Here is a 15,424-nt window from a genome sequence, read left to right on the forward strand (position 1 = left end):
GCACAGGCTCAGGCAGAGCTGCTATTCCATGATTCACTGCTGCCACCCACCCACCACATTGCCAGGCTCAGCCTCTCCCTCTGGGGACCAACAAGGAAAGGAAAAATTTAGGGAAATTTCCTAAAATAAAATTAAGAAAAAGAAGAAAATTCCAACCTCCTTATTTCATTTAGTGGCCTTATGAATAGTAAGATCAATATTGCACTTGATTTTTTTTAAAACTGCATCTTAAACTACTAAGTATGTCTTTAATATGATCATAAATCTATGCACATGATTTAAACTCTAAATAAAAACATTTGCTCTTCCCCATAAGTTTTGCATTAGCTAAAACACATATCAAATGCCTCTTAGGCTTGTAAGAGAAGACTTGCAGTCACAGAAAATAAAATACTTTTACAGCTGAAGTTTTGGAGGAATTTAAGAGAGGAAAACAGTATTTGTTACTAAGAGCAGTGTCCTCCAATGGGCCCACATCTAGAAATGAGATGCAGGAACACTCCAGCCTGCAGGCATCTGCAAATCAGCAACAGCATCCAGCAAACTCTCATTTACTAGATTTTCCTTAAGCAGTATCTGTGCACAAAGTGATCTTTCAGTAGGGACAAACAGCACTAATAAACTCTATGGGTAGAGGGCTGAAACTTGATATACAGCTTGTTTGGTGAGAAAGGTAAAGGAAGAAAACTGGTGAAAGAATTCCAGCTGTGTATCATGAGAGGGGGTGGAAAAAAAAGCCTACACAGTTACCTGGTCAATAAATGTCTGCAACTATAGAGCACATGGATTTAAGATAAAGGCTTAGAAAAATATTATTTTGGTTTGTCTGGACTTTGCATTAATAAGGAAAAAAACCCCAAAACTATAATTTAACTCATCATTATACTTTTGACATTCACATTCAGCTGTATATGTTATCAATAAAACAATTATAGATTTTTTTCCTTGCTCTCTTAATTAAGAAAATAGTTTAGCAAATGATGCTAAAGTCTTCATACTGCATCTCTCCAAGGGGCTGTTTTTCCTGCTCTCACAATAATGAACTGGTGGGTTTGAGCAGAGCTGAGAACACACATGTGCTTTTAGACTTTTTCAGAACAAAATTATGAGAGCAGAAAGAACACAGAGGACTACATATTTCATCCAAATACTTTGTTTTATGGTTTATTAGCTCTAAATCCAAGTTTCTCTTTACTGAATATGTTTTGTTCTTAGCTTCTCATGGATAAAGATTTAGAGCAATTAGACTTCCAACCCTCTTTAATGAGACTTTTCAGAAGAAATGGATGAGGAAGTCGACAAATTATGCTCAAACCATGCCTGATAAAGAGGCAGTGTCCCAAATCCAACAACAGACACCCTAAATGCACTTTTATGGTGGTGGCATTTTCTAGTCAATGAAAGCACACATCATAAAAGACAGTACTGCTTCAAAAGAGATGAGAGGAAAACTCTTTTCTACATCAACACAAAAGGGGAATTTCCATGTGCCTGACATGCTTCCAAATCAAAAGCCAAGAAATATAAGTACAAGAAAATATTTGCTTCTTAGTCTTACCCAATCTGAAAATTAGGTGTCTTGTAGTTCAAAGCAAATATAAATTTGGTGCTAATTCTAGTTTTGAAAAGTACTTCTTCACTAAGTAGGACTGCCCTATTGACAAACAATAAAACTACTACATATCATGATGCTTAGAATGAGTTCCCTTTAGAAGCAAATTCACATCATGGCTAACTGTCCCCAAAGCAGAATAAGGAGTTACCATGAATTACTAAAAGGTGCCAGAAAGAATTAAATAAAAAAGAAAAGGTCAAGTACAGCATTTTTTCTTCCTCATTCATTTTTTTACCTCGTGGACAATTTTAATCCGTGATCAGTTTGCCACATTTTAAGAAATGTTCTCAATTAACACCACTTTGTCTTCCACACAAATACAGTGAGGCTTCCCTTAATGTTGACTCTAATGGTAATTTTAAAATTGTTTAAAAGACTTTTTTATAACCATTTTAATTTAATTTTTTTTTATAACAGAGATAATACAGAAGCCCACCCAGGCTGTGGTCTTAACTGATCCTTTATCTGTATGTGCCTGGCCTGCGGAAGTAATTTTATGAGCAGGCTGGTATTTCTAGAAGTTCACCTTCAGAATTTTGCAGGATTTCTCAGGTTATTTAGAAGACAATTTTCAGGGTACTCAGGTGAAGTCAGACACAACAATTTCAACCCTGAGGTTTTTTTTTAGCTTCATAAGATCCACATGAAGGAAACTGCTCCATATGTTTAAAATAAAGTATCTGGTTATTCTGACATAAAACAATGGTTCCCAAACTTTCTGAGCTGACAGACCACTGCTGATTTTCAAAATTTCTTATGTAAATTACCACTATTCAGCAAATCCTCAGCTGAAACACTTCCTGCTAAGATTCCATGGATCACGCTTGGAATTACTATGAAAACACAAGGACATTGGTAAGAACAAGATTACCAGTCCTCCAATGACATTTACTGCTCCTTTCCATCTGTTCAACATTTACCTGCCCTAAACTTGGCAATAAGTAGTCACAAACAGCCTGTTTAAACAGAAGTGTCCAGGGAACTGTTATGAATGGTTAATGAAGTCATTCACCTTGTGGGGGAAAAAACAAAACCAACTCATCTGTCACAGCTTCCCCCCTTCCCCTCCTTGCCAGATTCTGATTTGTAGAAACTTAAATCAAATCCTGAATGCACTCAAAAATTTTGATGGAAAATTGCTTGGAGGAATCTACAGCAACCAGAAGTCTCATAATTTTCCTGTTCCATTAATTTCTTTTGTAAATTTGAACAAAACCTCTGCCTTTTCCAGCAGCCATTTCTGCATTCCAAACAGCCGCCAGATCAAAAATGTTCTCACTCTTCCTTAATTGTATGGCTGCATAACAAGTCCACTTGAAACCCTTTCTGAGACCAATCAGATCCTTTTTAGGACAAAGTCAGGCACATGAAGTCGGTCTCTGAAAAAAAACTCAAACAAAACTGTGGGTTTATAGGCCCTTCATAAAAATTAAAAGGGCAAATGATTCATTGCACAGATATTTTTTAATGGTTTCATGAGAGCAAAATAGGAAGGCCCATAAATAGCCTCAAGAGGAAGAGAAAAGTTGCTGCCAACCTCAGTTTTATAACCAAAAATAAGACTATTATAATCACTACAAACAATATTATCAAAGTCTACCTTTTAGCATAGAAAGTCACTGAACATACTTGTTATTAGTTGCAGATATTACAGCAAACCCCAACTGGAACATGCCCGGTATCTCAAACCCTTCTTTCTAAACTGCTTTGCTGAACTGATGTCCACTGGGAAACATCAAACTCCATTTTATACACATTGCCAAACAGCAAAAGTAATCTGTGCAATTTTTGGAAGCCTTTCTGTCGTAAAATTAGGGAGTGTAAACAATTGCAGAGAAAGCTCTTTTACAGGTCTCCTACGTTCCGTTATGGTTTCCTTTTTTCCTCAGTCACAAAGAACTGTGACATTCTTTTACCTGTGATCTCAATAGGAGCATAATTTTACAGATCTTATCAAGTGTCTCATTGTTAAAGAAGCATAAAATGATTTTCAATAGGCTAAATGTAATAACTAATTATTATGCCACAGAAATCTTCAGTAATGAATATGTAAATATCAGCTTGCTAATTAAGTACATGCCTTCAATGCATAAAAACCAATAAAAATTTTACATTTATAGAAACGAAGCTCAAAGCTAAGCCCCAGCCATCATTCCAAATACAGTTACAATACAAACTTCCAATCTTGACTGTGTTAAAAAAGAAAATCTAAAATCTTGTTTTGATTAACCCATCACTGCAAACTAACAGAAGCATTTCTGACAGTGATGGAAACTATGCAAGTAAAATGCTTGAAAAATGTCAGTGGTGGAACAATCCCTCCTCTCCCCAGCTATAATCTGAAAGGTGTACTGACTAATTCTCAAGTCCAAGTTGTAACATGTAAATTCCTAGAACAGCGTTGGTGAGTACAGAGATTACATTTATACACAGATGATTTCTATAGCAACACTCACGAGTGTGTTTTTATATCACTCAAAGGAGTCATTACTAACATTTAAATTTAACTCTTCCCTACTACATGATTAACATCTTTGAATTCCAGAATTCTATTTTAACTATTTTTTATTATTTAATAAAAACCAGGTAGATAAAAAGATTACATATACAGATTATGCATCTGAAATTGAAAAAGTAAATTTGTTTACCTTTTAGAAGAGCTACTTTGACAATAGGTTCATTTAGATCTTGGTCATCCATTTGAGCATCTAAAAAGAAACCCCACACCTTTCAGAGAGCAGGCAGACTGCAGACAGTTCTCATATACACATTCTTTACATGGACAGAAGATTTTATGTCCTTCTCACTTTACAGGAGTCAAATTATGAAGCCACAAAATAGACCACACTGCTCTAAGCTTGTCTCTATGTATAATATACTGCATGATTTTAAGAAAATGCTCCTAATTACCTAGATTTAATTTAAACCAATTAGAGGTTAGACAAATCTCAGTAGTACACTCTTACCTGTAGTGTCGTCGCTGCTTTTTTCCTTGCTCGGGCTAAGGGTGTCAGACAAATCGTTCGATTCTTTGACTCGTGCTTGGTTTTCTGCAAGAGACAAGGAAAAGCAACTACAATCAATAAATGCTTTGTTCATCATTTCTCCTGTACACCAAACTACTGCTAAATGTCCAGAGAAAACAACTCGGTTCAAGAAACAGTTAAAAACCTGCTGGGTGCTTATTTCTTTGCAAGCCTGGGCTAAAATGGATTCCGCATCTCTGGAATCATTAACCCAGCCTAGCCTCTAATAAGGGATGCAATCGCCTCGTGCACAGCTTGAGCCTGGGTTAATGCTGTGCTCTTGCCAGCTGGAACTGTGCAAAAGCTGATTCAATCAGCAAACAAATAAGAAAAGAGAACTAGAACAATGCAGAGACTGTAGCAAGTCAAAGAAACTGCTGTAAAGAATAAAATTGTGTTTCAATATTTTGAACAAATTACATAATAACAAGACTTGCACATACCGTACTGTTCAAAAGAAGCATGGTGCGAACCATTAAAGAACCACAGCAATATAAATTAATACATTCATTTCTAGAAAGAACTTTCAGTTTAAATTGTATTAAGAGAAAGTCTTATAAGTGTTATGTTGTTCCCACAAAAAAATTACCCTTGTGAAATATCTGTTCCTATATAATTCAGCACTTTTATTACAGCAGCTCAGTGAGGGCACACAGTTGGTTTTGATGGGCTTTTTTGGTTTTGGTTTTGTTTTTGGTTGGATTTTTTGGTTTTGGGTTTTTTTTCCCCAGCTCTAGACTTTCAGACGACATATTTTCAAAATCAAAGACATTTTATTACACCAGTGCATCTCTGTCCCACACAGAATCACTGCTGACTCAAAGTCTAAATATTACACACGACGGACATAAATTTTAAAAAATTTTTCTTAAATAACAATTACTGTTTAGTTCTGATAGGTCCATTGGAAAGAGCAGATCATTTCTGGTGTGGGCTAACCCAGCAGGTCTGTCAGCAAGGAACTGTCGCCAACATACAGGTGAGGTTATACAAAATGAAATCTTTCTTGGCTGCCTATTCAGACCTTGCTTTGACAGCTCTGCCGCCCACCTGCAGGTTACCAGAGGTTTCCTCTGAGTCTCAAATTCCAGGAGAGTCATTATATGAAAAGGGGTCAGTACAGAATTCCCAGTGCACAGACATCTCCCATCCATGGAGAAAAGCACAGGGAACACAAATAATTTCACCACATACAGATAACAGGCATGCAACAATGAAGTACCAGGACATAGGACGAAAGGAGCACATCAGTAAATAAATCGAGTTACACACCAGGGTTAGTATATGAAAATAAGTAAAAACCAAGGGAATAATAAGACATCTTTTCAAATAACAAGAGAATACACAGAACTAACTTCCCCCAGAACAAAAGAAGCGGAAACTGGAGACAATCTGTGCGGCTGCATGAGGAAATCAACATGACAGAACACGGAGAGAAAAAAAAAAACGAAAAAACCCACAAAGTTTTCTCAATCTAAGATGAAAAGTTTTCTATAACTCTGTGCCAGATTAACATCCACTTATCCATGAAACAGAAGGCAGCAAGTAGAAACAAAGCAGCTGGTGAAGAGGGAGACTCTTCCCACCCTAACGCAACTGAAACCACCGGAGAAGAGGAAGGGGAAAAGCACCTGTACAGTTAAAGCACACCAGAGGTTCAGACCCAGCAGGTATTACAAACACAATTCCCATTTTAGCAAACTTCAAAATTCATAATGATTGCTTGCAGTTAAGAACCTAATCTCTGGGGGTAGGCGGTTCTTTGCTAAAACAAAAAGGGATCTTATTTTTAACTAATATCTAAAGGTGTTTCAAATCAAAACATTGTACATTATCGTACAGAAACAAGCTCACAGGATTGTCACTAAAACTGTAAAAATTACTAAACCAACACATTAATTTCTTAATAAAAAATAATTATTAAATAATTATTTTAAAAAAGTATAACCTAAAAGCCTCACCCATGTCACTTCATTGAGTGGCCGATCCAGAAGCACTAAGCTGAGCAAGATCCACATGCAACTAACTTTACCATATCTGGGCATCCATGGAAATACAGCTTCCCTGCTCTGTGCAAAATGGGAGGAACAGTGCAGTTCCAGCCACTGGATTAATTCTCTCTGCCACAGCACCCCCTTATATACTTCCCTCCCACCCACCCTTGGTCCACCAGCTTCTTTCCCTCTCTGAAACAAAGCACAAAAGATGAGGCACCAGAGGAAAGATGCACCAGTTCTACATGTGAAACAGCAGAAGATAAATTATTAGAAACTTGCTTCCTATTCTGGAACCAGAGTCGTAAGCACAAAACTCTTTTCTGTACTATATTATATCACAGCAGTTGTTCCTATTTCCCATAATAAAACTGAACTGAATAAATATAGCCAAAGTGATAAAGTATATTAAAATGTGTTGACATCATACTTGATGAGTTAGAATATATTACCAAACACTAAAAATAGCTCAGAGCTTTGCAATGGAAGGGGCATGCAAGTGTTACGTTACAGTTATTGTATGCATTCTTTTGCCAAATATGGCACCTGGACTATAGCTTCCTCACTACAGAAAGGAGTTAAAGGGGCCATTCCATGCACTAAAGGAAGAGAAGACAAATTAAAATATCTCTATAACACTGGACCTTTTAGCAAACAAACATTTATTCAACACAACAACACTTGGCAGAAGCTCAGAGGGTAAAGAACTGAGGCAGTCTGTCCAGACATCAATAAAAAGCTGCAGGAGAGGAGTGAGCCTGCAAGTCCAAACAATCTTACATTATTAGACACTTGAGAAACATTGACCTGCACACTTGTCACCAGTCCTGACCTTGGCATTGTAAGGTAAGGGTGACTGTTCCTTGAAAAGTCTTTTCTAATTAGCTCCTTTAATTTAACTGGCTTTATACATTAGAGAAAAGAGCTGGAGAGTCACAGATATATTTTACTTGTAAAAGACACATTTAGGAGGTTAATACTTAAAGTTATGAGATAAGATAGAAAATAAACAAATTAAAATACACTTTTATTTAAAACTTAAATCACACCAAACATTATTTCTATGTAACCCAACAATAAAACCAAAATCCCATTTGGAATTCATGCAGGCACTAAAGCTTGAAATGAATTTACAAAACCTACTTTTTTTTAAAATGCATATCCAAGTAAGAACTCAGTCAACATTGAGACTAGCATTTCATGCACTCAATCTTCAGAAATGGTTTCCATTAAATCTTTTTAGCCTACAAGAGTATTTGGAGTAGAGTTCAGCAAACAATTTCCCTCCCCTTTATTGAATTTCCCTTCAAATGCGTATTCAATAAAACTCAAACTGCTGGCTTAACACAGAACATGCACTGAGTGACAGAAAAAGCATGCTTCAAAAACAGTTAAATAATCCAGAAGTCTAACCTTTCAAAAGCTTTGTTTCTTCCACTTTGGTTAGATGTCCTTCATCTATGATCTTGTCTGCCAAACAAAATAAGTGTTACTTTCCAAGCTCAAATTTTCCCTGCACGCATCTACGTAGAGTACATTCCATGACCAAATTAAAAGCTGATAATATTACTTCCTACTCAGCCTTGAACAAAAACTTTATTCTGGCAAAGAATAATGAAACAGAGCACACAAGCCTACCAGAACTTTGTGATACAGTGCATAATTATTTCTCCTTATTAACTTACATAATGCTGCACTTCACTAATGAGAATTTAGAAAAAATAATTTTATGTACTTTATTAAAAAAAATCAGAAGTAACAAATAATTAACACGTTTCTCAAGTTTAGTTATCAAAAAAGGAATTTGAAGAGCTGGCTGCATGAAAGAGACATCCACCCAACACAGCAGAAACCTAAAAATGCACCACAGTAAAACAGCAATAGAGAAGTCCCCTCAACATCACCACTGCTTTTAACAGTGCCTGTGAAATGCACACAGAAACAGCCTTTCTTTGTTTAAACCTTTTAAGAGAGCTGCACAAAACTCCAAAAACTAGGAATGCATTACATTCAGATTCATGAAAATGCAGTTCTTATCCAAAGTCTGCTTCAGGGAAGTCTACACATGTATGTGAGGTGCACCAAAATCTTAGAAGTGGAATTTGAGACTAGATTGCTAACTTCATCCTAACTCCTGCTAGGCTATGAAGATAAACAAGAACACCAAGGGAAGAATAGGACTGGATTAATGAAGGACACTAAAAAAACTACTGAATAATTCATTTCTTTTTGCAGATGAGATTTCATTATTTCTAATTCCTTAAGAAGCAATGCCAACACAGAAGTATCGAGGATCCCATCTGACAGATCACGTCCTCAATCTCTGTGCAGCAGATTTTACAGTCTAGTCCATGTTGAAAGCTGTTAGTCCCTGAAATATCAGGCTTTGAGAAGCTGCCTCTGCCTCCCCTCCATGGTGTCCCTGTCAGAGCCCTGATAACCAGGCAGGCAATGCCGTTTGCTGGATACTCCATGTGCTGTCAACAGCAAAGAGACACAGAGAAGGCTGAATGAACAGCACAAACAGGAGAGCTCAGACTAAAGAAGCTGGATGACAGTAAGTCCTCTTCAAAAAAACTTGACTTTAAGCTTTTTCAGCTTCAAGTATCTCTGAAGATTAACTTGTCCCTCTATTCCTCTGTTGGCATGTTGCTGTAACTATGACAACCTAAGGACAGATGCAGGACAAGATCTGGGAGGAGAGATCTTTTACAAACCTAGATGGTAGACAAACTTTCAGACAAAAAGCCCTCAAGTCTGAAGAAGGGTTTTCATGGCCAAAAGGTTGTCCTGTACTCTGCCCTCTCCCACACAGACAGATAAGCCAGTGGAAAAGAGATGTTCCCTTCACCTACTTTTATCTACAAATATTATTCTGCATTAATGTAACATTTTACTAACACTGCTTCAGAAACACATGGAACAGCACATTGGATTTCAGGACTGGCTTTAGGTCTCAAGCAACTGTAGGAGATCACTCATCATCTAAGTTCAGAACAGCCTCAAGTTCCTCAGAGCTGGTGAGAATGACTGCCTAGACAGAGGACAGCACTGTGGAGGGAATCAAGTTACTGGCAGCCACAAAAGTCAGGAGTTCAAGTGATACCATGACTCTTCTTCCATTTTAAAATAAAATAAATCTAAACAAAAGTCTTCATATATGATTACTCCAGTACTGAGCTGTGGCTGGAAGAGGGGTGGAAGGGAAGGCAGCAAGAAAAAAGCTGGGGAATTCTCCCTGTAGATCTGAATAAAACAGCTGAATGCAAAAACAAGCAGCTTTCAACTGAGCTGAAGGGGTAACAGCTCAACCATGCTGGACTGCTAGCTTAAAATAGGCTTCTGTAATCAGCTTACAGAGGAAAATTTAGCATTATGGATTGATGCATCTTCTAGCTTTCTCAATACAGTAACTGTTAAACCCTGAAAATAAAAAACAAACTACCCTTCTTGACACAGATGTTTTCCAGACTGAAACTTCTGCATCAGTTCTTTACACTCTGGTTCCATGACTAAAAGAAACTGCAGGCATGGGGGTTTTTTTGCCTTTTTTTTTTTCCATTTCCATGGTGGCTTATGGTTTTCTAGAGTCCACTACTGATTGGACCATTTTGTCCAAAAGGTACATCCTTGGCACTGTTCCTGCAGCCAGGACCTGGAGCAGCAGCACACGGGGCTCTGCCCCAAGGCTGGCACAGCCAGGGTTTTGCACTTGGACTGACACCTCTCCTCACTTCCAGAACAAGTCAACATTCTCTGTGTTTCAAGAATGCTACCATTAATACATGGCATAAGCTAACAAAAAATAGATTAATTCAGCATGCTGGTATTTAGATACTACAGATATGGTATTTTAGATGCAACAGTGGTATTGCTGAACTCCACAGAATCTTATTTTTCACTGTTACCACCCCAGTCACTAAAAATGGCAGAATCTAGACAACAATGAGGGGAAAAAAGACAGACATCTTCTTTGAAACAGCTCTTTCAAATCTCTGCATTTTTAAATTTTACTATTTCAAAACTTCATAAACTTTATTTGTTTTTAAATCACTTAGTGTTGTCCCTGAATCAAGACATTCAATCTTGGCTACCAAAAGATAAACTAGGGTAGGAATCTTAGCTTGAATTTCTGGCACAAAAGAACTTTAGCTTTCCTACTATCCAGTTCCTACTTAGCAGAAAGCAGAGAGGTACAAAAACTAATCTTGTTACTGACACAATCTGCTGTGAAGTTAAGTTCTCAGTTAGTCCTTAAGATAATTCATATTTTCTTCTGCAGCTTAAAGCCAGATTTCCTTTAGGTTTTTATGCATTTCCTGTATTTTCAATTTAAGAACTCAATTTTAGATTTAGGTTGCCTATCGTTACGTGCAATATAATAACTAAGATCTGTTAACATTACAATTATCCCTTAACTAACATGGCCCCTCTACATTTATATTTTGCCATCAAAGTAGTCTTTGAAGTAGGCCAGGTTTGAAAACCAATAAAAAACCTGTCCCTTGATGCACAAATTTCCAACCATCTGAAAAAAGTCATACTAAACAGTTTTAATTTAGACACCTGCAGGTCAAAGGAAAAGTTAAAAATAATTAATTCAATCCATCCAAAAACTACTATTAATAAATCTGCAAAAATCAGCTTGGTGAAAAGAAGGAAGTTGACTTGCATTTAAAATCAAATGCAAAAATCACAAAGTAAGGGGGGAAAAAAGGACACAAATAAAGAAGAGCTAGACTGGAGTGAAAGCCAGGAAGTGAGCAGGGCAACAAACCTCACTTTGGTCTATACATCATCACATTTTGGCTAATAATGCACATCATGGACTGATCAAAAAGAAGCACCATGACTTCTGCTCTTCACTGATTTTGATCAGTGGTTACTAAAAAAAAAAAGCTATGGAATGAGCAACAAGTGAACTGGATGTAATGATCAGAAAGTAAGAGACTTCCCAGATCATTCAGAGCCAGATTTCATAACACTCCGCAGATGTCAGAGGTCAGGACATGTTACTGGATGGTGTTGTGAGAGCACTGTGCTTAGAAAATAAAAATAATTACATAATACCTTTAAAAATCTACAGAAGCTGGATTTTACAAACCATCTGGTTTCTGGGATTTTTATTATTATTGTTTAAGTAATAAAACCCCAGCATACCACCCCCATGATGAGCTCCATATTCTTGCTCTGTACTGCCAGTCTGTATGATATTGTTCTACACTCTTTGCTGTGTGCCTTAAAACTTCATTTCCTGACAATCTCTGAACTGTGATTTTTCTCCCCAGGAGTCCCCAGCTCTTGATGCTGCACAGAGCTAAGAGCAGGACTAGAACTGAAGGGCAACATTTACATACAAAAGGCAAAAAACAGATGCTACAGTTTGCAGCTTTTAACCTCATGATATTGTGAGGCCAGACTAAACATATTTGAATATGGAAAAGGTAAACTTTCAGTCCAAGAAGAAATAAAAGAGTCAATGATTTGGAATTTTTCTTGATGTGAGAGTAAAAACTTAGATTGTCATAAAAAATGCAAAATCCTGAGCTCTTTTGAACTCTATTAATTCCTTTAAAAATGAAGCAGTTGAGGCCTGGCAGTTCTTTCACTGTAGCTTGAGAAAGGGTAAGCATAAATCCACTGATCTGAATTTTACCCTTATCAGTACTTCTTTACCATCTTAGAATATTTTACTAGATACTGTTGATCACTTTTCCTTCTCAACAGTGACAGGACTGGTCACATTTCGTCTGCACTAACCTAATTTTGCCAAAATAGGTTAAGCTAACATCCAAACAATGAAAACAGGTAACCAATTTGTATTTGAACATTGCACAGTGTGCTCTTCATGTTCTAGACAGGAAAAATGTTTACTCAAGCATTTAACTTCATTTTTTACGTACTGAAAAATAAGATTCATACAAGATCTTTGCAAAATTTAGAATGATTTTAAACTGCAGCCTCACAGAAGACAGCTACCAGTGGTTATGTTTTTAAATAAACATTTTTCAAATAAAGATTAAATTTTCTTAGACAAACATTAGCAGTATCATGTAATTTGGTTTATGGCACTGCAGTCTGGATCACAAAGAGTAAAATCAAACAAGTCTGCTGCCCTTCCTCATGAAAATTTGAGAGCAAAGAGTCTAATGGCCATAATGTCAAAAATGATCCTGTCTTATTTTTGCTTGTAAATGCTTCTCTACTTAATTTTAGGTACATAATTTCTATAAACTCTAAAGTAAAAAAATCCCAGGTTTTTTTTGAAGTTTAATACCACTTTGTTTCTCTTCATTCTAATGATATTTTTCTTTCAGTAGGCAAAAAGTATAAATATCTTCAGTTTTTCTTTAATTATAGATGTGCAGACAGTGCTGTTTCATTACTCATTTTCAAAAGCATGTTTCACATTCCAGAATAACACATCTTTCTAAAGACTGGTATGCAATTTTCTGTTTTTCTTAGAACAGTCTCTCAGACTTCCACTTACAAACTATGGACTTGTTTTCCCTTCTGTTCTTTTGTTAGAACTAATCTGGAGAATGTGGAAAAGCCTTTAATTATCAGATAAATTACAGCTAAGTGAAAAGGCACCTCATTCTCTGTCCTTTGCTGCCTGTGATGTTTGCTTAAACTGACAGGTTTCAACTTAATTTGTAACAGGAGAAAAATGACATCAGTTTTAAACTCCATGTGGCAAAATCACCACCCTTTTGTTGGTCAGGGTACAATGATGGATGAACTGAGAAGAGACAATGTGACCATCACTTTGCAAGAGCAAAGATATCCTATTACCCCTGCTCAATACCACAGTGCCACAATTCCATGCTTAGAAAATTTCTGCTTCTACAGAAATATTAAATAGTAGTGACAAATTCTGGTTTCATCCACCTTTTCTGTGCTTTCTGTTGTTTTTAAAGCAAATGTGAACACTCTTGTACTCACTCTGACATTCTATGAACTGATGAATAAAAGTGCAGTCCCCTCCACTCTTTGAAAGAAAGTGCTCTAGTAGAGAAAGAAACACTTCAGTTTACATCTTCTTATCATTTTCAAATTGATGCAACAAAAAATTTGAAAGGCATATTAACAATAATTGTCAGTGTATTCACGGTGGACTTTTGAATCAAATCTGAGTTAATATGCAAGCACACAAGACATGAAATTGAAATGATGTCTGAGGGATACTAGGAAATAGATTACTCTTTCAAACTGGTCAGAAGATAGAAGTACTTCAGCTGCATTTTCAAAAGAAACATGTTTTTAACCTATATTCTTCTGTATTTTTATTAGCTTTAAAAGGGTATTTTAAAAGTTTTTCATTAATCTTCATGTTGATTCTTCATATCTAGAATCCTTTATTTTAAAAGTGTTATTGAATATATGTCTATACTTTTTAAACAGTTTCACTTTGAAAAGACAGTTCTGCAGCAGAGTTCCTAAAACTGGGTTCTGTTCCCAGGTCCTTGCTCCGCCCCAACTCCATGAGAATCCTGCATCTCCTCAAGGTGCAGACACTTCCTTTCTGAAAACCTCAAAAATCCTTTGAGCAAGAGTCCAGCAGTGGGACAAGGCTGGCACCAGTACAAACCTGCAGGATGTGCTGCATTCTAACCAATCTGCTCAATCACTAGCTCTGATAACAGAAGTTCAACTGCTACGCTTTACTGTACCTCAAAGTCACTCTAAAAAATAAACTTTTTTAACCCACAAGGACAGAGCTTTTAAAAAACAGCACCATGGCTATAAAATTTATTTTCCACATTTAAACTTCCTTTTTTTTATTTTCTTTTAATTTTAACCTGGTCTTCTAAGTGATTGTATACAAATTTCTCTTATCTTCTTTACACAACATTTGGCTCACAAAATGTAAAAATGAAAGCCAGGTGTGGTGCAACACACTGAGAAAAATACCACTTTTTGAAACAATCTAGTTCTACACAACTTTTATCAGGGGCTTGCTATAACAACAAGTTCCTCTTTTCTGCATGTCCAGTGAGAGAAAATGAATGCCTAACATCATCCTCTAATACACTTTTTTAATTAAAAGCTGCTGGAGAGGTTTCAGTTCCTCTAGCTCTTAGTTCCTCTGCCCTGAATACAGCTCCTGACTGCTACAGCCACAGAAAAAAGGGATGTAAACCATTATTCCAGTCATGGCCAGGTAGTGTGCCTGTGCACACACTTTGAGAGAGAGAGAGACAAAAGAATTTTTAAAAGCATACTGATTTTACATGGGCCTTACAGTTTTCATCTTTCATTCTCAAAGTTGCTCAATCTGCATTATAAATCCAAAAATTCTTAGCTCTTCTAAAATAATGCAGAACTATATAGCAAAAAAAACCCCAACCAACCAAAAAAACTAAAACAAAAAACCCAAACAAATAAAAATCCCCAAAAACAACCAAAAATCCCAAACCAAAACAAAACCCCAAAAACTCTCCACAAAAAAAAAAACAACAAAAAACTCAAAATCGAACAAAACCCCCAAAAACCCAGCAGTAACTGCTTCCTGCTGCTTTTAAGGGAACAAAATCCAAAATCTGACAGAGCAAATAACTGCCCATCTGTCATACAAGGGCTACACAAGGGACTGGAAGATGCAGAAAGGCACATGAGGAGAGCACAGGGCAGTAAGCTGTAAAATGCCACAGAAATGCAGATGGATCAGGTAAGGCAGAGATGCAGGAAAATGTACAACTGACAGAATAATGAAAAGCTGCACTAAAATACAGAATAATGGAAGGGCATGGTATGTGCATGACAAAAAAGGTGATAGATTGTATAAA

At 36.6% G+C, this 15,424-nt stretch overlaps 1 protein-coding gene across 42 annotated transcripts in view; it reads right to left on the reverse strand.

Annotated features, from left to right (window-relative positions):
- Positions 1 to 15,424, reverse strand: part of SLMAP (sarcolemma associated protein) — an 89,877-nt gene that overhangs the window by 28,355 nt on the left and 46,098 nt on the right. For 20 of the 42 annotated variants that reach the window (XM_074549819.1, XM_074549818.1, XM_074549847.1 and 17 more), the window contains 4 exons: positions 13,581 to 13,643; positions 8,049 to 8,105; positions 4,582 to 4,665; positions 4,264 to 4,323 (listed from right to left, as the gene is read on the reverse strand). In XM_074549819.1, coding sequence (XP_074405920.1) covers positions 4,264 to 4,323; positions 4,582 to 4,665; positions 8,049 to 8,105; positions 13,581 to 13,643 — 264 coding nt within the window. Of the gene's footprint in view, positions 1 to 4,263; positions 4,324 to 4,581; positions 4,666 to 4,786; positions 4,941 to 8,048; positions 8,106 to 13,580; positions 13,644 to 15,424 lie in introns of those variants that run through there. The other 22 variants (XM_074549850.1, XM_026792496.2, XM_026792497.2 and 19 more) reach the window with 5 other exon arrangements.

The sequence above is a fragment of the Zonotrichia albicollis genome, chromosome 12, assembly GCF_047830755.1.
Source record: "Zonotrichia albicollis isolate bZonAlb1 chromosome 12, bZonAlb1.hap1, whole genome shotgun sequence".
NCBI lineage: Eukaryota > Metazoa > Chordata > Aves > Passeriformes > Passerellidae > Zonotrichia > Zonotrichia albicollis.